The sequence below is a fragment of the Myotis yumanensis genome, unplaced genomic scaffold (genome assembly GCF_028538775.1).
Source record: "Myotis yumanensis isolate MYYU_CA2020_CCGP unplaced genomic scaffold, mMyoYum1.0.hap1 SCAF_18, whole genome shotgun sequence".
NCBI lineage: Eukaryota > Metazoa > Chordata > Mammalia > Chiroptera > Vespertilionidae > Myotis > Myotis yumanensis.
In genome coordinates, this window is record NW_027223769.1 from 34165034 (window position 1) to 34188370 (window position 23337).

Below are 23337 nucleotides of genomic sequence, written 5' to 3' on the forward strand. Positions count from 1 at the left end.
CAGATTTTCATAATCATCCCCAAAGACTATTTTTAATAACATTTTTCCTAATTAGGAAAGCATCGAGATTTGGCACTTGGCTCTTCTAAGCTCATTCAATTTCATCTCCCTCCCCCCCTTTCTTAATGACTTTGATCTTTTGAAGAGATTGGGCCGTTTACCTTGTAGACTGTCCCGCATTATAATTTTGCCGGACTTTTCCCTTCTAGTGTCATTTACCTTGTTCCTTTTCCTCTGAATTTCTTGTTAAATGGAAGTCAAAGCATGATTAGATTCATGATCATCGTTTTGAAACACTTTATAATGAAGTATACTACACATACCCCATATACTGTAAGGGTATGAGGTCGGTGAATTTTCACCATCTGAATATACTCAGGTCAAGAAGACTATTATCAGCTCCTCAGAAGTCCCCATATCATTCACGTGGTTGTAGTTTGCTTGTTTCCACTGAGCTCAAGCAGGGTGTCTCAGCCTCAGTATTATTGACATTTTAGGCTACATAATTCTTGAGACCACTTGCGGAGGTATTGGAAAGGCTCAGCATTCCCATGGAAAGGACAGGAAGTCAAGGAGGAAGGTGGCCAAGGTGGGTAGAGGAAGTTGGTCCAGGACTACATATAGATAAAGAAGGGAAGGAGAGAAAGGCTGGTGCTGGAGCTTGTGAAATGAGGTATAAATTGCAAATCACAAGTGTGTTTATTTACAGAAAAATCATGAGAAGCAGGAACAGATGGGGCCGCAGGGAGGTGGAGCGGCAGTGAGGCCAGGCACCTGATTCCAAGGTCATTAGCTGGTTGCAGGAAACACGGGCTGGGCTGTGGGGGAGGTTTCTCTCTCTGCCAGCTGAGGCTGAGGCTCCAGGAGGGGCATCGAAGGGCCAGAGGTGCAGGAAGGGCATCAAGAATAGACTTTCAGGTGCTCCACCAGGCGGGGGTCCTTGTAGAGCTTTTCCTCCAGAGCCAAGTACTTCAGCGGGGCCAGCTCCTTGTGTCTGAAACCGGAGGGAGGAGCGAGAGGTGGTGGGGGGTTACAGAGCTGGTGCTCTGGCTTCCTAGTGGGTCCCCTCGGGCTCTCCTGCCCCCCTCACCGATTGAGCCGCTGTTCCAAGATACGGATGCGGAACATGGCCTGAGAGCAGTAACTCAGGTACAAGTCTTCGTCCTCGGTGGTCAAGGTCACCTGGTTCTCCTGGTACCACTGCTGTTTCTTCTGCAGCTCCTGGGTCTCCTGTGGGCACAGGCACGGAGAGGAGAACACAGGAGGGATGATGCAGGCTGACCCGCACCCAGGTCTTAGGCTGAGACCCCCGGTCACCAGAGAACCCAGGAGGGTTGACTCTGCAATCACCATCCACAGAAGCCAGAGGAGCAGAGGCGGGGCCAGAAAATGCCTTGAGTGGGAGCCCCTGGGGTTGTGTTTAGAAGGATATCAAGTCCATGGGGTCAGAGCAGGGTTCAAGACTGAGACAGCCGTGTGGCTCTGGAAAAGCTACCTTTTCAGAGCTTCCAATTTTCTGTCTGTCAAATGAGGGCTGTTGTACACACTCACCACCACCACACAGAGCTCTTTGTGAAGATTAAATGAGATAATGCATAGGAACTGCACGGTATACTTCCAACCAATAGAAACACATCAAGGACTAGAAGTTGTTACAATGCACCATCCTTCCATCCATCCATCCAACCACCCATCCATTCATTTATTTACTCATCCCTCCATCTACCCATGCATCCACCCTCCTATTCATCCACCACCCATCCATTCACCTATCCATCCATCCATCCATCCATCCATCCCTTCATCCACCCTTCCACCCAATGAACAAGAGTAGGGGAGGACAAGTTGGTCATCTGGAAACTCCCAGCAATTGGTCCCTCCCACGTCTGTGACGTGGGGGGCAAAGAGCCCTGTGCCCGTTTTCAAGGTGAGGATGCCAAGGTCCTCTCCTCTACCCGGGCCCTGGCCGTACCTGCTCGAAACGGGCCTGGATAAGGTTGGCCTTGTCGATGAGCCGCTGCTTGAAGTCCATGAGGCACTCGTCCTTGAGGCGAATGGCCTGCCAGCGCGTCAGCTTCTCTCCTGGCGGCAGCTGTGCCAGGAATGGGGCCAGGTAGTCCAGCTGGGCCTCTACCTGCCGCAGGTGCTCCTCGTGCATCACGCGCTCCTGTTGGGGGGAGGGGGGAGGTTGAGAGTCAGCTGGACCAGCAGGGGCTGCAGAGACCTCCCAGCCAGCTCTGCATCAACATGTGACCACACAAAGCCAGTCCTCAAACCCAGAGCCCAGTGCTTGGTGCCTCTGGGACGAGGCCTCAGAGTGGCCTGGGTGCTGTCTCTTGTGCCTGTGGTGATTAGTAGCAGCAAACTCTCTATCGTCCTTGAATTTATGTCTCTCTACCTGAGCCTCAGCACACGCCTAACGCTCAGTCGATGCTCGCTCAGTAAATGGTGAGAAATGGTTGTTATTCATGATGTTGAATCAAAAACTACCAGTAACGCTCTCCCTCTTCCCCTTTCACCCTGGAGCCTTCTGTCTCGTGTTGGTAGACAAGGGCTGGAGATGTGGGGGCCGGTGCCCATCCCTGAGAGTCTGAGAACTGGCCATCTGATGCCCTGTCCTGCTTCTCCAACCTCCAACTGTTTTTAGAAATCTCTCCTTGGTTGGTGAAGGAGATGTAGAAGCTGACCTTGAACCCAGGCTGGGCCGTGCAACCTGAGGGGGTAACCTGAACGCCCCATGCGGCAGGGGACGGAGAACTCAGGCCCGTGGCCAGGTCTGGAGCTCGAGGGGAGCCCCAGGCGAAGGTGGGCACACACTCCTCATTCCTTCCACCTGCAGAAGAGGCCTTGGGTTGGCCTCAGCCCCTGGAGGTGGGGGAGCCCTGGCCTGGGTCCTGAGTGCTCTTTGGGGTGAAACATAGAAATGGCCGGCTCAGCAGCAAGGATGACCACAATGAGGTCAATGACTTCATCCCCTAGAGAGGGCTTCCCGGCAGAATCCCTAGTCATCCTCATCACCCGTAGGCCCAGGGGGTGCAGAAAAAGTCAGGGCCGGGCAGGGAACGAGGCTCACCATGGCCTCCCGGTACTCCCGGCTCTTCTCATTGCGCTTCGTGTCGTAGATGGAGATTTTCAGCGTGTGCGCCTCCTCCTCTTCCTCTAGAAGCTTCAGGATCTCCAGCACCTGAGTTGGCAAGTGGGGGAAGGCATGGTGAAGGCACCCCCCTACCCCTGCCACCTCCCACCTGCCCACTCTCCCAGGGGACCCTACCTCCAGCTCCGACTCCCAGGCCTGATGTCTGGACAGCTTCTCCTGCTCCTTCAGCTGCATCATGGCCTCGTACTGGTACAGGAGTTTCTTGGTGTGCTCCATGGGCTCCACCTGCAACAGCGGCCACAGTGACAGAGAGGCAGCAACGGCTGGGGTCTCGGACGGACTCTGCAGCCAGACCTCTTGGGTTCAAATCTCCCCCTGCCATTTTCTAGCTGTGTGGCCTCAAGCAAGTTGCTTAACCTCTCTGGGCTTCAGTTTCCTCATGTATAACAACAAACAAACATGAGCCTGGCTGGTGTGGCTCAGTGGTTGAGCATCGACCTGTGAACCAGGAGGTCATGGTTCAATTCCCAGTCAGGGCACCTGTCGGAGTTGTGGACTTGATCCCTGGTAGGGGGCATGCAGGAGGCAACTGATCAATGATTCTCAAAATTGATGTCTTCTCTCTCTCTCTCGCTCTCTCTCCCCGCCCCCTCCCTTCCTCTCTGAAATCAATTTAAAAAATATAAATATATATATATTTTAAAAGGCCCTTAACAAAATTGATGGCAACGCAATTATTTTAAAAAACAAACACAGATAATAACAGAAGAGAAACTAGAGACTCAGAAGAATGAGCCAGGAGAGTGAGGATTTGAACTAGGGGAGCCAGCCCCGGAGGTGAGAGGATCGGCTCCTCCAGCGTAGGTCTCGGGATCTGGGGGGTTCGGGAGTGGTCTCGGCCTGCTGGGTTGTCTTTCTCTGGGGAAAGGGTAAGAGTTTCAGAAGAGCTGCAAAGAGCAGGACCCCCGGAGGGGAGCTCTTCATTTTCCCCAGGGGCAGAGATGAACTCCCCGGCCGGAACCTGGCCTTCTCCTCACCCACCCGCCGCCCCTGCCCGCCACGGCCCCCAGGCCCACCTCGTAGCTAAGACACATATCGGGGGTCATGATGATCTTGTTGCCCTTGCTGTCCACCTCCGTGCGCCGCAGGAACTCGCGCCGGGAGGCGGTGATGTGGTCCTCGCGGCAGTGGTAGCGCAGCTGGATGCGCTCCTCGGAGATCAGAAACCCGCGCTCCTCCACGTCCTCATCCGCGGGCTTGGCCGGGTTGCGGAAGAAGCGCTCGGTGATTTTCTGCGAGGCCAGCACATGCAGAGGGTGGGTGGCGGGGAAGGGGATTTCTGTGTGTGGCCCCGAGGGCGGGGACACTGGAACCGGGGGTCAGTTAGGGGTTCCTGGGGAGCAGCCCCCCCCAGCCCTGTAGGTTTCAGTGCCAAGCCACTCCAGGCCTGTGTGCTGCCGGATGTCTTCTCTAGCTCCCCCTACAAGACTCTGCTTGCTCACCTCTGGAGTTGGGGAGCTCACTACCCCTCCAGGTGGCCGTCTCTATTACTAGACATCCCTTCCTGCTAGAGCAGCGGTTCTCAACCTGTGGGTCGCGACCCCTTTGGCGGTCAAACGACCCTTTCACAGGGGTCGCCTAAGACCATCCTGCATATCAGATATTTACATGACGATTCATAACAGTAGCAACATTACAGTGATGAAGTAGCAACGAAAATAATTTTATGGTTGGGTCACAACATGAGGAACTATATTTAAAGGGCCAGAAGGTTGAGAACCACTGTGCTAGAGAGAGGTTTTTTGTTGGTTGATTGGTTGGTTTTTTTTTTTGGTATGCAGCCATTCAGTTCAGTGGTCACAGAATTTGTAATGATATGGAGGGGAAAAAATGCACAACTTAATAGTAAGTGGGTGATACAGGGATTCTACCTACATACACACACACATATCTCAATTAAGTTAGAAAAGACCCTAAAAACCAAACCTAACCTAACCGGTTTGGCTCAGTGGATAGAGTGTCGGCATGCAGACTGAAAGGTCCCGGGTTCGATTCTGGTCGAGGGCATGTACCTTGGTTGCTGGCACATCCCCAGTAGGGGGTGTGTAGGAGGCAGCTGATCGATGTGTCTCTCTCAGATGTTTCTAACTCTCTATCCCTCTCCCTTCCTCTCTGTAAAAATCAATAATATATATATATATGTAAAACCAAACCTATATTATGTAATAATATCTGAGAGATGCCATTCTGAGATATTTTTTACTTTTTTTCCCCTTTATATTTTTTCTCTATGTTTATATATTTCCATATATTTATATTTTCCCATATATTCTAAATGTTTAGTCTGAGTGTGCCCTTCGTATAAGAGTAAGGAAATGACACCTCCCTGGCCTCGAGGCTGAGGGCACAAATGGGGAACATCCCTCTGGAGTCGGGGATGACCCCATCCTGGCGTCACCCGGCCTGTCAGAGCACCCGGTCCCCAGCCCAGGAAGCCCTTACCATCATAGGCCGGGGGTTGGACTCTGCGCTGCTCAGCATGACCTTCTTGACCCTGGCCCCGTACGTGACATGGCGGTAGGCGAGGAAGTCGGGCCGCCCTTGGTAGTGCTCGGTCATCGACTTGGGCGTCTCCTCCCGCTTTATCAGGCCGTCCACGCGGGCCTTTTCATAGAACTCCATGACTCGGTCGTTCTCGGGTTGCATGGACCTGTAGGAGTGCACTGCGGTGGGAGGCGGCGGGGTCAGCACCGGGAGCTCTGGCCACCCCCTGGGTACCCCAACCCTGACCTCACGGAGGAGCCTTAGGTCTGGAACTCATGTCCCCCTGTTGGGTATGTAGGTGGTTTCCAGCCCCCTTCTTATTCCAAACAACGCCGTGATGAACACCTGCAGCGTGCATTTAAAAACCATTCTTGCCCATAATTTGCTCGGGACAAATTCTCAGCCGTTGAACTGCTGCGCACAAGGCAGGAATATTTTAAGGCTGGTGTTGGTTACTTTGCCCGACTGCCCTGGGGAAGGGTTGTGCCAATTTGCTGTCCTGCCAGCAGTGACAGGGGCGACTTCTGCTGCTTTGCACACCTGCTCGCTCCCTGTGGGGCCGGCCATTTCTTCATCTTTGACGATGACATGAGTGCTGTAAGATGGTCCCTTAGTGGGCTAGTTTTATTTACAGTGGGGCCTTGACTTACGAGTTTAATTCGTTCCGTGACGGAGCTCATAACTCAAATTACTCGTATGTCAAATCAAAAGTGAACGAGTGAGACACGTGATGCTGGGCTGATGTTGTGGCGTTCACTGTGACGTTCGCTGCTCCAACAAGCGGTGGGGTATCTGAAGCTGGCTCGTAACCCGAATTTTAGCTCAAAACTCAAAGCAAAAAATCAGCCAAGAGAGACGGCTCGTATCTCAAAAAACTCATTAGTCAGGAAACTCGTAAGTCAAGGCCCCACTGTATTTTATTTCAACCACCAAGTGAGGCTGACCTTTCTTTGAGAGGGAGGCAGGGGGAGGAGATAGTATATTGACCTTATGTTTTCTCCCTTCCCAGCGTTCATGGTCATGGGCACAGCCTCCACGCCCTCTGCCCACTGCATCGCCCTTGTCGGAGCATTTGCTGGTTTTATTGTTCAGCATCCTGACCCCCCTGTACACGTGGCCCCGCTGCGCGCCGGACCCCAACCACGGAATCAGCATGTGGCCCTGCTCTTGCGTTCCTGCAGGAACATTTGTCACATTTCCTTGCACCTTCTGTGCTCCCCTGAACTCTCACACCTGGTCGGCTGGAGGAGGCCCCTGTCGCTACACAGACACGGGTTCTTCCCGCCACACGCCAGTCGAGTGGGGGCCGCTCTGAGGAGCGAGTAAGGCCCCGCTGGGGGCCCTGGCTGGCCCGGCAATGGGGTCCACTCACCACGCAGAGCCTGGGGATGGCCCGGCTTGAAGTAGTCGATGATCAGGCCCGTGTCCTTGTGTATGTGCCTCAGCTCCAGCATGTCCTCCCGGTTCTGGTACCACTCCTTCATCTCCAGCAACTTGGTGCCTGTGTGGCCGAGTGGTGCTGGCTGCAGCCAGGCCCGCTGCCTGGGCCTCCACACCCCCCTTCCCAGCAGCGCCTGCCCGCACTCACACCGAGAGAGCGTCAGTGATGTGCCAGACGTCCCACAGCACGTCGGGGGACCTGCCCGCCCCACCCCATGCCCGGCTGCCCCCCTTACACTCCAAGTCCTCATAGGTGCTGAGGCGGGACATGAGGCCGTTGCTGTTGAGGTACGGGGCCCACTTCTCCAGCTTGGCCCTCTTGTAGTGGATCACCTTCATCCCGTTTGGGCAGCGGGTCTCGAACGCTGTGGACAGGGTGGGCTGGGGTGAGGGACCTCACCAGATCAGGGGGAGGAGGGCCAACCCCCCTCAGCCCTCAGCCAGCCCCTGTCCACTGAGTTGCCTGCTGAGCTCCTCCTGGCCCCAGGCCTGCTGGGGGTGGGGGTGAGGGTTGACGGGGATGGGGGTGCAGAGGAGAGTGGACTCCAGGAGTGGCTCTCTTGCCCTGGAGTTCTCAGATCTGAGCCTGACCAGAGGACCCACGCCCCCTCCCCATTCACACACACACACACACACACACATACACACACACACATATACACACACACTGCCAGGCCTTTGCCTGCGCAGATCTCTCTTCGAGAAGCACCATCCCCTCCTGCCCTAACCTGGCTCCTTCTGAAGCATCACAACTTAGCTCAGAGGACACCTCCTCCTGGATCCCCCCACTCACCCCCAGGCCCCCACCCCGGGAGCCGGGTGCTCCCCGTCCTGGTTCTCATGACACGTCTCAGGCCCTTCCCCCCTGTTGGAATAGCCTAGGGCAGTGATGGCGAACCTATGACACGCGTGTCAGAGGTGACACGTGAACTCATTTTTTTTTGGTTGATTTTTCTTTGTTAAATGGCATTTAAATATATAAAATAAATATCAAAAATATAAGTCTTTGTTTTACTATGGTTGCAAATATCAAAAAATTTCTATATGTGACACGGCACCAGAGTTAAGTTAGGGTTTTTCAAAATGCTGACACGCCGAGCTCAAAAGGTTCGCCATCACTGGCCTAGGGCCTAGTCCCTGTGGGTCCAGCCGTGGGCAAACTACGGCCCTCGGGCCGGATCCGGCCCATTTGAAATGAATAAAACTAAAAAAAAAAAAGACCGTACCGTTTTATGTAATGATGGTTACTTTGAATTTATATTAGTTCACACAAACACTCCATCCATGCTTTTGTTCCGGCCCTCCGGTCCAGTTTAAGAACCCACTGTGGCCCTCGAGTCAAAAAGTTTGCCCACCCCTGGTAGACACTCCCAGACGGGAACCTCCGTGGCCAGCAGATGTCAGCAGGAGGCACAAGCCATCCTGTCCTGCTGCTTTCCCTGGTCCTGACCTCCCTTCCCCTGTGCCCTCTGGGTGCTGTGCACCGCCTCCCCCTGGCAGAGTGGGGCAAGGGAGGGGAATGACTATCCTGGTCCTTGGTCCTCCACTACCCACCCCGCCACACACACACCTTCCCTCATCCAGGGGCGTCAGCTGAGCCCCCTCCTGTACGCCAGGCTGGTGGGCTCTCCACCCCGGCAGAGCTGAGTGTGTGGCAGGAAGGAAGGACAAGGAGGGGGCAGCAGGAAGCAGAAGGGGTGGGAGTGAGGGGCTGAGGGGCCAGGGCAGCCTTGGCTGGCGTCCCCCTGGGTCACTGTTGCCCGGGCCCTGGGGAGGGGGAGTGAACACACACGGACACACCTTCAGGGGAGATCTCAATGGGGTCCACCCAGGAGTGCGGCATGTCGAAGCCCTTATCCTCGTCCTCCTTGCCCTGTTGGGAGAGGCGGGGCGGGGTCAGAAGTTATAGGCAGAGCCTCTGCCTTGCCTGCCCCCCGCCCCTCTTGACCAGGGGTCCTCAAACTTTTTAAACAGGGGGCCAGTTCACTGTCCCTCAGACCGTGGGCCGGACTATAGTTTAAAAAAAACTATGAACAAATTCCTATGCACACAGCGGCAGCAAAAACACCCGGCGGGCTGGATAAATGTTTTCGGCGGGCTGCATGTGGCCTGTGGGCTGTAGTTTGAGGACCCCTGCCCTTGATCTTGCCCAAGGTCAAGCCAGGGTGGCGTGTCCGCTCCCCTAGGGGAGCCAGAGTCAGGGCAGGTCTGACCTGGCCTGGTGTGACCCAAGATAGGGAGGAAGGGGAGCAGCCTGCTCCCGGGGGGCTGGGACCATCCCTGCAGCTCCTGGCTGGGCAGCAGCACCCCTGCCCTGCAGGCCCCCCTGCCCTCGGTGGTCAGAGGCACCAACGTGGCCCATGGCCCTTGGTTGAGAGGGGCTTGGAGTCAGGTGGACCCAACAGCAGCTCAGGGGTCCCGGGAAAGTCTTAACCGCTCTGAGCCTCCGTTTTCCAACTGGGGCCTTGGGAGGGTTCAGGGGTAGAAGGTACCTAAAAAGCTGGGGACACTGCCTGGCTGTCCTTATTGGCTGGTTTTTTCTCTCTGAGTCTTGATTTTCCCCAACCGTGCAATCAGGCCTGGCCTAGACAAGTGGTCCTCCAACTAGGGCCGTGGTCGGCAAACCGCAGCTCGCGAGCCACATGCGGCTCTTTGGCCCCTTGAGTGTGGCTCCTCCACAAAATACCATGTGCGGGTGTGCACGTACAGTGCGATTGAAACTTCGTGGCCCATGTGCAGAAGTCGGTATTTTGTGGAAGAGCCGGTATTTTGTGGAAGAGCCACACTCAAGGGGCCAAAGAGCCGCATGTGGCTCGCGAGCTGTGGTTTGCCGACCACTGACTAGGGGACCACAGAAACCTGAAAAAGATGTTCTCAGTTTAAAGCTTTTCACCCACAAACGTGGCTCAGGCCTTTGCCTCCTGCTCATCTCATCGGGCCACCCCTCACGGACAGCAGGGGGCGCCTGTGCACCGGATTTACTGTCAGGTCCCCAGAGCTGAGGACACTGAATACGCCCAATACAATTTCCCGGGTGTCTACACTGCTGCACCGATGGTCTCATTTGTCCTCAAGCAGTTTTGGCAGATGGAACAGAGTCGCCGCGGAGAACCCAGACTACAGAGCCAAGCTGTCACATCCCAGGTTCACAGCCCCGCTCTGTCACTTCCTGGCTGTGTAACTCTGGGTAAAGTTACTTCAGCCCTCTGCGTGTAAGTCTTCCTATCTGTAAAAGGGGATGATGGTCACCATGAGCGGTAAGACTAGTACCCACCTCTCCCGGTGGTTGTGGAGATTTAGACAAGTTAATTCAGGTTCAGCACCGACGGGCACTTAGTAAGGGCCATACGAGAGTTACCTATTGCTATGGTAGGATTGCGTCTCCCAGGATCCATATGAACTCGCCCCCAGGACCTCAGTACGTGACTATATTGGGAGATAGGACCTTTAAAGGGGTAATTAAGGTAAAATGAGGTCATTAGGGTGCGCCCTAATCCAATCGGACTGGGATGCTTAGAAGAGGAAGGGATTAGGACATATGACACACAGAGGGAGGACCCCGTGAGGATACGGGGAGATGACAGCCATCCACAAGCCCAGGAGAACCAACCAACCCTACTGACACCTTGGTCTTGGACTTCCAGCCTCCAGAACTGTGAGGCAATACATTTCTCTTTTTTAAGCCCCCCAGCCTGTGGTACTTGGTTATGGCCGCTCTAGCCAATGAATGCACCTCTTATTAGTTCCATGACTATAACTGACCATTGACCCCACGCCTCCATTTGACATACGGAGGATGAAACTGAAGCTTGCAGTGGTCAGGGAGTTAGCCCAAGGTGTCACAGCCAACCCCCAAGGCCTCTGGGCCCCTGACCTCACACACAGGCCTTCCTGCCGATCTGCCCGGAGGACTAGGAGATCAGAGGAGGGATGCTGGCAGCTGGGGGAAGGCCCGAGGTGAGTGACCTTCAGAAGGACTAATAGGACAGACAAGAAAGGCCTAGCAGTGCTTGGGGGAGGTCACAGTGGCTCTGCAGGAAGGCCCAGAAGTGAGGGCCTCCCTGGGCCTGTGAAGGGGGTCTTAGCAGCCTGCTCCAAGGGCATACTCCCTGAACAGGATCATGTGTGTGTGTGTGGGGGCAGGGTGGGGGGGGGGGGGAGGCAGGGACAGGACCTGAATGCAAGTCCCAGCCCTCCCCTACCCCATTGGGTCATTGGATCTGTCTGGGCCTCAGTTTGTCCATCTATAAAATGAGGCCATAATCCAGACCCTTGAGGAACTTACAATCAGTCTATCTGGACTGTCCCCTCCCATACGCATGCATGCTAGCGGGACTTTTGTCAGGCCGGCCTGAACCAAGACCAAGTATGAAGCCCCCCCACCTCCCCCTGCCCCCAGCCCCCTAGGCAGGTGAGACTCACCAGGTTTTCTACATCATCATCATCAACCAGGTTATCATCATCATCATCCAGGATCGATAGGTGAGGCTTATCGGTCCCCAGAAGCAGGTACTCCCACCTCACAGGGTCTCCCAGGTCAAAGACCAAGTCCTGATGGAGGAGGAGACCAGCTGAGCACACCCCACAGCCTTCACGCCCCCCTCCTGCCCCATAGGGCACAGCAGGGACCCGGACCCCGGGTCCGAGGGGCACAAAGTGGGCTCCGGCAGCCCCCGTGAGTCCATGCCCACCCTCCTCATCTCAACAGGGAAACCGAGGCCCCGAGGGGGGCTGGAACCCCCCTTCTGTTGCTCAGTCTCCCACGAAGAAGTCCCACTGTTGGTCTCTGGGATAGGTCTGGATGTGGGGCGATTCTGCATTGCCTGGGCCATCCCAGGCCGTGTGCAGAGCAAACACAAGCCAGTGAGAGGTTACAGGAGGGGAGATGGCAGGCTTGTAAAAAGCCCTCCTTAGGGTGTCGCTCACACCAGGGGGAAGGGAAGGAGGCAGGCACACGTGGCATTGCACAGAGGAGGCAGGTGGGGTTTCTCCTCTGTGGGCCGGGGCCCCCCCACCTCTGTTCATCCCAGTCCACCTGTGCCTAGGCTCACCTGCCGGGTAACTCCCAGCAGGTGGGGAGCACCCCATATCCCAGTCAACCTCCCCAGGGTGGCATGCTGTCCCCAGAATCAGTGTCCCAGAGGGAACTGAGAAGGAAGAGATGGGAGGATGGAGAGATGGGAGGATGTATGTTTGAATGTATGTATATACTAGTATGTATGTATGGATGGATGGACAAGAGGATGGATGCCCAGCACCTTGCAGCAGTTCCAACAGTCCTGCATGTTGACCCAGTAGTTCTTGTGGTTCCACAGGCTCTCGATGCCCAGGAAGTGGTCGTCCTGGGTGCTGTAGCTGCGTGCCGTTAAAGGGTCAATGAAAAAGCTCTCGGGCACCTCGCGCTTCCCCGACAACACCAGCACCCATGAGTGCACCCGCAGGCCGTACAGGGGGTCGGGTTTCGCATTCTCTGCCTCCTGCACAGAACAGGTGGGTGACCATGGGCCACGTGGGTGGGAAGGAGGGGTCATCTCCCCGGGGCTAGGGAATGGGCAGGAGAGCTGAGTTCTGATCCAGGACTGTCCCATTGGCTGGCTGCATGAGAATATCCTCCCACCTTTCAGTCAGTTTTCTTATCAATAAAGTGGGAGGGACTGACTCGATCTGGGGTTTATAAACTGGGCTCTTTGGAGTGCTAGGGTAGCTGGGATTTACTGGCTTCCTGTGTTGTGATTTGTGGTGAGATTTCGTCCAAAGAAAGGTAGTGGGACACAATATGGCTTCCTTGTCTGCCTCCCTTTGGGAGAAGGGTGACTGTGTTATGTTCATTCTTGTATCCCTAGTGCCTAACCAGAGGAGATGCTCAGTAAATACCATATGGGACGAAAGGAAAGAAAGGAGGGAGGGAAGGAGGTGGAAGCAAGGATGGGAGTGTGGATGGATAGGAGAGATGGAAGGAAGGAAGGAAGGAAGGAAGGAAGGAAGGAAGGAAGGAAGGAAGGAAGGAGAGATGGGAGGATGGAGAGATGGGAGGATGTATGTTTTGTATGTATGTATATACTAGTATGTATGTATGGATGGCTGGATAGGAGGATGGATGCATGAGGGAGAGATGGGAGCATGGATAGAGAGATTGGAGAATAGATGGATGGGAGGATGGATGGATGGGTAGAGAGATGGGAGGATGAATGGAGAGATGGGAGGAATGATGGATTGATTGATGGATGGATGGATGGATGGATGGATGGATGGATGGAGAGATGGGAGGATGGAGAGATGGGAGGAATGATGGATGGATGGATGGATGGATGGATGGATGGATGGATGGAGAGATGGATGGATGGGTGGATGGATGGAGAGATGGATGGATAGATGGATGGATGGGTGGATGGATGGATGGATGGATGGATAGAGAGATGGATGTATGGATGATGGATGAATGGATGGAGAGACGGATGGATGGATGAATAGATGGATGGATGGATGGATAGATGGCTGAGGGTGGATGGGAGAGTCTATGTAGGTGAGTCTTTAGTGAGAGAGTCTGGAATGAGGCAGACACCAGAACTGCCCAGGCAGCAGAGCTCTGCCATGAGAAATCTATCACCAGAAGCTGGCTGACCACCAATGGGAGATTCCCAATGGCCAGGCCGAGGTGGTGAGAGGTAGAGGAGGGGATTTGGACCTGGGTGTCCATACACATATCTCTTCCATGACCTGTGTCTTTCCCGTTCCTAGAAACGCCTTCTCGAGAGCTGAGCTCAGGGGTCGAGGGCCGAGGACCGTGGACCCACCTGGAGGCGCTCCTCTTCCTCCTTCAGCCGCTTCTCCTCCTCAGCTTTGATCTTTTCCTGCTTCTTCCTCTCCTGGTCCTGCTCGTACCTGCTGGTCAGGTCCCTGGGGGGTTTGACGGCGTACTTCTTAGGTGGCGCCACTTGCTTCCTCTGGACTTTCTGTCACCGAACAAGAGAAGAACATCAGCAGCCCCGAACCACCACCCCTGGGACCGGGAGATCGATCACAGCTGCGCCTGGAGCCTGCGCGCTCTCTCGCTTGCAGCTGCGTGACCTTCCGCATCCCTAACCTCGGGCTTTTCTGTAAATTGGAATGGGAATAACAGAATCTTCTCCCAGGAGTCTTCTGACAAGACAGGGAAATGCCATGGGAGGTGCCCATCAGTCCCGGCACTCGGGAGATGTGGTTTTCTCTCCTCCACAGTCGCCCCCCCCCCCCCCGCCCCCGCCTTGATGCCCACGTGAGCTGTGATCTGGAGAGCGGGCAAGCTGTCAGGAGTCAGACTTTCCAGATTTTGCCATTGGAGAGTTTCATGTCGTTATTTTATTTTATTATTTTAGAGAGGAAGGGAGGGAGAGAGAGAAACATCAATGATAAGAATCATTGTTCGGCTGCCTCCTGCACGCCCCCTACTGGGGATGAAGCCCACAACCCCGGCATGTGCCCTGATGGGAATGCTCAACCACTGAGCCACGCTGGCCGGGCAAGGGTTTCATATCTTGACATAAAGTAAGAGTTTGCTGAGTGTGTATGTGTGTGTGTGTGTGTGAGAGAGAGAGAGAGAGAGAGAGAGAGAGAGAGAGAGAGAGATCAGTGGCAAGAAAAAATATCCAGGAGAGAACACTGCAGAGGCGGCAGACGTGGGTGCGGTGGGCTGGTGGAAGTTCGGAGGGAGAAACCGCGACCCTCCCTGGTTTAGAGCCGGACAGACCGAGCCTCGGCCCCCGGGTCTCCACTTATGAGCCATGCCACTCTGGCCACGTGTAAAATCAAATGAGAAGGCCGCCCATGCCGCGCTGTCCCAAGGCACGAGTGGCTCATACGCTGGGACGCTCTCTGCCTTTGTCAGCATTGGTAACATTTTAATCATCAACATGTTGGCTCAGCCAAGAGGCCCGGGTGGGAGCTCACAGGCCTTTGGAGCCAAAAGCAGTGATGGAAGCCTCCATCTTCCTTGAGGAGGAGGGCCTGAGAGAGCGAGGCTCTCACCTGGTGCCTCCCTCCACCAGAGCATCACCGGGACTGCCAGGTGCTCGCCCGGGTGTCGCACAGGTGCACGTGTCTCAGGCTGGGTGCCCAGTCCCGGGTCCCCGAGCTGCAGACATCCACGGGGCTGACACTGATCACCGAGTTTTGGTGTCAGCCCAGGTCATGAACAGCACTCTCTGCCTGTAGTGCGGCTACTCCCCAAAGGCCAAGCGATGCTTTCGTGGTTCCTAAAGTGAAATCCACTGAAGAGCGTTTCTTGTGTGCACAGCAGCCGGGGGTCATTCTGGCATCTCAGTTTACAGACATAAAAAGCAACCGCTGCCGGCTCAAGGGGGGGTGACTTTTTTTTTTCTTGCTGTTAAAAAGGGGCCTTTTTTTTTTTTTTTTTTTTTTTTTTACCTGGGGACGGGGAGGGCAAAATGCCCATTTATCTGTTTTCTCCTTAGCTGAAAACAGCTGGATGGGCTTTTAAAATATATATTTTTTTATTTATTTCAGAGAGGGGAAGGGAGCAGGAGAGAGAGAGAGATAGAAACATCAATGATGAGAGAGAATCATGGATCAGCTGCCTCCTGCACGCCCCCTACTGGGGATTGAGCTCACAACCTGGGCATGGGTCCTGACCGAGAATTGAACCGTGACCTCCTGGTTCTTAGGCCAACGCTCAACCACCGAGCCACGCCAGCCAGGTGCCTGGATGGACTTTTATCGAATATGCAGGGTAAATGTGGAGGAATTTGAAATAAGCCACGTGGCATTCACAAAATTTACCTCCTGGGGAACACAGAAGCTTTAACTGTTACAAGGGGAGAGGGACAGCCACTGTGGGGACTTGGGCTGTGTGTGTGTTAAGAAACTGAGGTCAGCCCTAGCCGGTTTGGCTCAGTGGATAGAGCGTCGGCCTGGGGACTGAAGGGTCCCAGGTTCAAGTCTGGTCAAGGGCATGTACCTTGGCTGTGGGCACATCCCCAGTGGGGAGTGTACAGGAGGCAGCTGATCGATGTTTCTCTCTCATCGAAGTTTCTAACTCTCTAGCCCTCTCCCTTCCTCTCTGTAAAAAATCAATAAAATATATTTAAATATATATATATATATATATATATATATATATATTTTTTTTTTTTTTTTTTAAAGAAAGAAACTGAGGTCAGCCCAGCCAGAGTGGCCAGAGGTTGAGCATCGACCCATGAACCAGGAGGTCATGGTTCGATTCCCAGTCGGGACACATGCCTGGGTTGTGGGCTCGATCCCCAGTAGGGGGCCTGCAGGAGGCAGTCGATCAATGATTCTCTCTCATCACTGATGTTTCTATCTCTCTCTCCCTCTCCCTTCCTCTCTGAAATCAATAAAACAAATTTTTTCAAAAGCAGCTGAGGTCAGAGAAATCACTGGTGGTTTGAAATCCGAACTCCGTGGTGACGGAGCCGTGGTCCTGTGGCCGGGGCAGGGGGAGGAGCCGGGACACGCTGCTTAAGCGGGGCCGCCCCTCGAGCCCGGCCTACCGTCTTGGACTTCATGGTGAGCGGGCACACCTCCCGGGTCAGGTCCATGAAGCACAGGTCCTGGGAGCCGTAGCCGTTGACGCAGTAGGCGTCGTAGCCGGCGCCGATGAGCATGGAGCAGAGCAGGGTGCTGAAGTCGAAGCAGTTGCCCCTCTGGTACTTGAGCACCGTGGTCGGGGAGTACAGGTGCGTGGGCTGGCGTGGTGGGGGTCGGGGGGGGGGTCAGCCCCGCCGGGCGCAGCCCCGGGCCTGTCCTCCCCACACATCAGGGCTGCACACTAGCGCCCACGCAGGCCGGACCCCCACAGGGTCCTCTCCTTTGTGGGGTTTGGGCAGCCCGCTGAGAATGGGGTGAGAACCACAGACCCCGTGTGCGGGGAGAGCCAGCCACACTGGCCTCTAGTTCTCAGGGGCTGTGGGCTCCCCGTATGGGCAAGACCCCGGAACTGTGGAAGCTGTGGGTCTCACGCTCTCTGATGGGCAATTTCATGGCTTTATCCCGAAGTCCCTCCCCGTTTCTCCCATCCTTTCCTTCTGGTCCCTTCCTCAGGTCTCACTGTGAACCTATTCCTTCCTCCCTCCCTCCCTCCCTCCTTTCTCAACCAGAAGCCGACTGAGCCAGAAGCACAAAGATGAGGCTGTGGGCCCTGAGCAGCGGGGCCTCCTCCCTCGTTCCTTTCCCCGCTTTCTGGGGTCATGGAGGGAAGGCTCTAAGGCAGAGAGAGGCCAAGGAGGCAAAGCGGTGGGAGCCAGAAGACCAGGCCTGCCGTGCAACCCTAGGTAAGCGGGCTGCCTCTCTCTGGGCCCTGCCCCCACCCTCCCCAAACTGAACTCCTGGGCTGAGTCCTTCTCTCCACACTTGCCTGGCTTCCCATCCGAGGCCTCACGGGCGGGGCGGGGGCGGGGGATGCAGCCCAGAGTGGCGCTTACCGGCTTGAGAGGGTCGGCCAGGGGCTCCATGGAGAGGAAGTCCGCAACAAACTGGGCGCAGCTGTCCCAGTTGTAGAGCTCGGTGTAGGGCATCAGTGTGGGCCGGATGGTTGTGCTCACGAACTTCTGCGGGGGAAGCGGGGGGGGGGGGGGGGGGGGGGGGGGGGGGGAGGGTGAGATTTCATCTGGGGGGAGGGCATGGCGTTCCTAGGAAGCCAGAGACCTCGGGTTTGGGGGCAGGGGGCGCTCTGGAGGCCTCTCTGGGCTTCGGGCTCCTCCCCCGGGGCCTTGGGAGTTGGAGAAAGGGACTCCTCCGAACCCTTCCTGCCCAGATCCAGGATAAACGTGTGCTGTCCCCCGCCATCCCCACCGTCCCCACTGAGAGCCGCCACACCTGGCACCCCCTCCCCAACCCCCAGTGACCCCGTGAGGCAGGTGCCACTGACAGAGGAGGAAACCGAGACTCCAAGGGGAAACAGACAGGCTCAGGTTCACCGTAGGCAGCAGAGCTGGGCCTGTCTGGCTCTGGGCCACCACCCCGTGTGGGGGACCTCGTGCTAAGGGGCTGCTCTGCCACCTGGGGCCAGCGGGCCAAGGCTCCGGGGTCTCCCCATGGATTCCAGGAAGGCCCCACCAGCACCGGATCTTGCACGGCCCCACCTAAGGCCCTGTTGACGGCTGCAGGGGGTGTGCAGGCCTGGGATCACCAGGTAAGAGGTGAGGGGTGAATCCCTGAGCCCCCAATGCTGCTCAGACATAGGTTAAAAATCGCCATGCGGCCCCAATAAAACAGTCTGTGCGTCTCCGCCGGCCTGCGGGCTGCTGTTTTGCAGCCTTGGGGTTCATCCTCTGCCATTCCATCGACAGATGGGGAAACTGAGGCCAGAGAGGCTCCGGGACGTGCCCTGGTTACAGGGCTGGAAGGAAGGAGCCAGTGCTCAGGTCCTGGGGCCCGTCCTGGGCATTTTGTCTTCTTTCTCTGCCCTTCCCTATCTTTAAGCTCTGGCCCAGGACAGGGCTGTGCACGGCCCACCTCCTTCCGCCCTCTGCTATGGGGCCCCCTCCCCCGCCTTCCACGACCTGGCCTTACAGGCACTTCGCACTCGTTCAGCGGGTACAGGAAGAGGGGCACACGGTCCGGGCACAGGTGGCTATACTGGCAGGAGAAGTTGACTGCCACCTGCAGCAGGTGCTCCTCCTTGGGCGTGTTGCTTTGGTAGGAGGCGGGCAGCATGGAGGTGTCGACAGTGACCTTGGTGTCCTTGGTAACGATCCTGTGCCCATAGGAGGGATGGCATTAATTAGTCCTCAGGAGGCGAGGCCTGGAGCAGAACCCTCCATCCACCTCGGCTGCCATGGGCTCTAGCCCCTCCTTGTTTAATCCTCACGATCAGCACTTGCCCTTTGAAACGGCTAAGGAACAGAAAGGTTGAGTGACTTGCCCAGGGTCACACAGCTGGCGAGGCGCAGAGTGGGGACTTGGCCCAGGCAGTCTGAAAACAGAGCCCTCACTTTTTTGTTGTTGTTAATCCTCACTGGAGGATATTTTTCCAAAGGTTTTTAGAGAGAGTGAAGGGAGGGGGAGAGACAGAGAAAGAGGCACATCGATCGGTTGCCTCCTACACGCACCCCGACCAGGGCCAGGGATGGAGCCGGCAACTGAGGGACATGCCCTTGACCAGAAGCGAACCCGGGACCCTTCAGTCCACAGGCCAACACTCTATCCACTGAGACAAACCGACTAGGGCCAGAGCCCTCGCTCTTAACGGCCTGGCCTCTAAGCCCTGGTCCTGCCGCCCAGCCCAGGTTCCTCATTCGGCCCGGCTCCTCCTTAGCCCAGCCCTGCTCTGACCCGACACGCACATATCCGGGATGGCGATCTCGATATCCGACAGCTTCTTCTCCAGGTCTCTGAGCATCTCCTGCGTCATGGGGGTTTCCTCCTTCCGCGTCTCCGGCGGCGGTGGCTTGGCCATCTTCTCACCCCTCTCCGCCGCGTCCTCCCGCTCGGCAGCCTCCTCCTCCTCCACTTTCTCCTTCAGCACCTCCATTGTGGCTTCCGGAGGTGAAGTCTCTGCAGGAGGGATAAATGCACTCAGAACGGCCGACCTCAGACCAGGAAAGGGTGGCCAAGACCACCGGTGTCCCTGGGGGAGAGGGGGTGTTCTCGGTGGCTTAGATGATGGAGGGGGAAATTGAGTCTCCCTTACACTTCCTTTCCGTGGAGGAGACAGTCTGCTTCGTGCTCACATGCCTCTAACACCTTCCTGGCATCACAAATTGCCCTTAAAACAAAGACAAGCAGGCCACAGGCTGAGAACTGTTGTCAGGACAGGAGAGCGTAGCCCAACTTACTACCATTGCTTGCCTTCTCGTACATTTATTCTCTCACCTTTTTAAAAAATATATTTTTATTGATATCAAAGAGGAAGGGAGAGGGAGAGAGAGAGAAACACCAATGATGAGAGAGAATCATTGATTGGCCACCTCACACTGGGGATCGAGCCTACAACCCAGGCAGGTGCCGTGACTGGGAATTAACCGTGACCTCCTGGTTCATAGGTCGACGCTCAGCCACTGAGCCATGCCGCACCGTATCTCCTTTCTGTGGAGCATGATGCTAATGCTGAAGGGATGACTGTAGGATTATAGAATTTCCTATTTAAATATATTTATTAAGCCAATAAGTGAATTGGCTTAAAGAAATTATTCATGATAGTAAGGTGGTGGTATGGAATATAACAAAATAAAAGTTAACGTCACTAGAATTGGAACTGAGGCACAGAGGGGGCAAAAGCAGGGCTGCCACCAATTCACCTGGGCCAGGGGCAGGTGTGTGTGCGGGGAGCTGATACAGCTTTCACTCCCCTGGGTCAGCCCATAGGATGAGGTCATTTGAGAGCCACCCGAGACGCCATATGTACCCTGGGAAAGGCCTTCCCATGGTCCCAGAGCCAAGGTTTGCCGAAGTGGACTGCTACTTGCCAACCCAAAGATCCAGCCCCCAATTCCATAAGCAGAGCCCCGATTTAAAATATTCAGCTTCCCAGCCTCCCTTGCAGCTAGCGTCAGCCCTGTGACTTGAACCCAGTTTTGGCCGCTGAGATGTGAGTCCAAGTTGCTACCTGTTAAAGGGGGGAGCCCAGCTGGCACAGACGCTTGGCCCTTCTCCTCTTCCTGCCTGGGACAGGGTCAGAAAGCAGGGAGACAGCCAATGCATGGCCGTGAGATAACCACTCGTGGGGACCAAAGCTGCCAGAGTGAAGAGGCAGGGGAGCCATGATCCCAAGAGGCGCCGTGAGGTCTGAGTAGCACCTTTGGACTTCCCATCATGTGAGGAAACAGCCTCTGCTTGTTTAAGCCAGTTCCTGTTACGCCATCTCAGCGCCTGCCTCCCAGCTCATGGCTTTCCATTACCCCACCTCAAAGATCTTTCTTTTTTTTTTTTTTTTTTTTAACAACACACAGGGCAAACATCCACAGAGGAGGAAAACTGACCCAATGCACAGAATGTGGTGGTGGAGGGGTAGTGAGGACTGGGGAGAACAGAGCAAGGTCTCCCCAGACTTGTCATCATCCCCTGGGGTGACCAGGGCCAGGAGGGCAAAGGGACCTGGAGGTATAGGCTGGGCCTCATCTCCCTGATCTAACCCCCACTGGGCCTCTTGGGGAGGCAAGTCACTGACCACAAGCTGTGAGGGGAAAGCCAGGCTCTGCTCCCAGCTCCTGCAGGGCCCTTGAACCATTCCCTGCCCCTTTCTGGGCCTCAGTTTCCCCTTCGTACTATGAAAGGAGGGACAGGTGTTTTCCATCCAGGTCTGACATTCTGTAGGGCTCCAGAGGGGCTGAGCATGTCTGCTGCTTTTCTGGAGTTCAACCCACCTGAACCCCGGGGGGTCAATATCACACCTGAGGCCCTATGTCCATCAGGCCCATTCAAGACCCCGGTTCCCTGCAGGCGAACCTCCCACTGAGCCCAGCAGCCAAGCAACACAGCCCTGTCTGCTTCTTGGACACAGAGACGATGAGCTCAGAGACGGCGATAATAATCAGGCGTTTACAGTTTCCCATGCAAACTAAGGGTTTTACAGAGATAAGCTCATTTATCCTCCAATGACTCTGCGAGGCTGACACTATTATGATACCCACTTTGCAGTGAAAAAATTGAGGCCTAGAGAGGTTAAGAGCACAGCCTAAGGTCACAGAGCTAATAAATAGCCGATCTGGGTATATTTCTGAAATCCATGCACTTTAAGGCCTCAATGAGATGGGGAAATCCCAGAAGAGTGTGCGGAGGGCGGCGGCGGGGTGGGGGGGTGGGGGGGGGGGCGGCTAATGGTAAGTAAAGAAAGAAGCAGGATGGGGGAAGGGCCAAGGTGTCGGTGGGCAGCAGGGGCTTACAGCTAGAGCAGGAGCTAAGATGGGGCCTGAGCCCACGGTCACAGAACACTGTCATCAGAGGCAGAGCTGGGTCAGAACCGGTAATACTTCCTTCCCCATATCAGGCCGCCTCGCCAGCCACAGTGCAGTTTGAAGAGGGCATGCCGGCCTCAAAGTGCCCTGGACCCTGCCCAGAGGCCCAGAAGCGTTCCCCATCCCACAGGTCATTTTCTACACCCTCCCCAGAAGCAACTTCTTCCCCAATACCCCGCCCCACCCCCCCCACCCCTCCACCCCCGCCCCTGCCTCCAACCGCCCCCCTTCCTCTCCTCTCCTCACACACACACAGTGAAAACTTCCCCAGAGAGGTCAGGGCTGAAGAAGCCCCTTTACCACCAGCACCTTCCCCCACCCTCCCTGCCAGGCAGTGTCCAGCCACCCTCAGTCCCCTACTCCCCTCTCACCCTCCTAGGACAGCCTGTACTATCTGTTTAGTCTGTCTCCATAGTAACGGCTTTCTGAAGCGGAGGGCCTTCCTGGGAGAGGAGGCTTCTGGGAAATGTAGTCTTCTGTCACGACCCAGGGCTGGGCCAGGGAGCCCTGGGCTGCAGGTTCCTTGGCCAGCGGTGGGCTGGGACCAGCCTATGCCAGCTCGCAAGAGCTGATCGTTAACATTTCAGGAATGTTGGCGAGCCCGTTGAAAAGCACAGCCATTGTTAAAACTTTTCCTGTTTCTGTTTTTGGAGAAAAAGGGACCCACAAAAGTCACAATGCGGCCCTGTGGAGGTTTGGGGGTGAAATACTGGGGAGACACTGCAGCTGTCCTGACAAGGGGGTATAGTTGCTGTTACTGGTTGAAAGGTAGGGCTGACCTCAGTTCTCAACAGTAAAGAAGGGTTATTTTCTTCCAGTTGGAACAGTATGCAGTCATGGAAAATAACGTGTGCAGGATAAATTAGACGAAGGGAAAGCTCACGAGACCGCGTGTGGACATCAGTCCTGGTGCGCACCCCAAGATTAGCTCTGTGGGGAACTCACCGGGGTGAAGGCTGGAGGGACGAGGAAGCGGGAAGCCAGTGACGTGTTGGGCTGGTGGATGGAACATAGATAGGCTTCTTTCTCCTTCCCCCCATGCTCCGTCTCATTTCTTTTGTATATTTATTTACTTCCCTTTATCCCCACACCCACTCCCATTCCTTGCTCCTGATAGGCAAACTTTCTGATGGGTGTTTTTCTTTCCTCCCAAATGAGCATTGTTTTGCACGCTGCTGTTTTTAATTTGTGTAAAGGATATTGCATTCAGACCTCCTGCTTCTTTTATTTTCACTTTGTTCAAGACCCATCTGTGTTGCTGTGTGTCCACGGCACGGATCCACATGAACAACCTCTCTGCTCTCACAGGGACGGACCAACTCCCTTCCACAACGGACAGTGCCACAC

General features: G+C 55.4%; 2 protein-coding genes across 4 annotated transcripts in view; one reads left to right on the top strand and one right to left on the bottom strand.

The window, feature by feature from the left end:
• Positions 1 to 23337, top strand: part of KIFC3 (kinesin family member C3) — a 268780-nt gene that overhangs the window by 59844 nt on the left and 185599 nt on the right. The gene's annotated exons all lie outside the window — the stretch shown is intronic.
• On the bottom strand, positions 677 to 22398 carry DRC7 (dynein regulatory complex subunit 7). Of its 3 annotated transcripts, none has more exons than XM_070397943.1 (18): positions 22362 to 22398; positions 19381 to 19591; positions 18608 to 18791; positions 17518 to 17643; positions 16588 to 16782; positions 13876 to 14034; positions 12340 to 12558; positions 11504 to 11632; positions 8882 to 8954; positions 7318 to 7446; positions 7014 to 7142; positions 5600 to 5820; positions 4174 to 4389; positions 3272 to 3382; positions 3074 to 3184; positions 1973 to 2167; positions 1091 to 1230; positions 677 to 994 (listed from the first exon to the last, which is right to left on the bottom strand). In XM_070397943.1, exons 2-18 carry the CDS (start codon positions 19566 to 19568, stop codon positions 901 to 903), a joined length of 2619 nt encoding a protein of 872 aa, XP_070254044.1. In that variant the 5' UTR covers positions 19569 to 19591; positions 22362 to 22398; the 3' UTR covers positions 677 to 900. The 3 variants fall into 3 exon arrangements, with proteins under 3 accessions (XP_070254044.1, XP_070254043.1, XP_070254045.1); XM_070397942.1 differs by lacking the exon at positions 22362 to 22398 and adding an exon at positions 19728 to 19803; XM_070397944.1 differs by lacking the exons at positions 12340 to 12558; positions 22362 to 22398 and adding an exon at positions 19728 to 19803.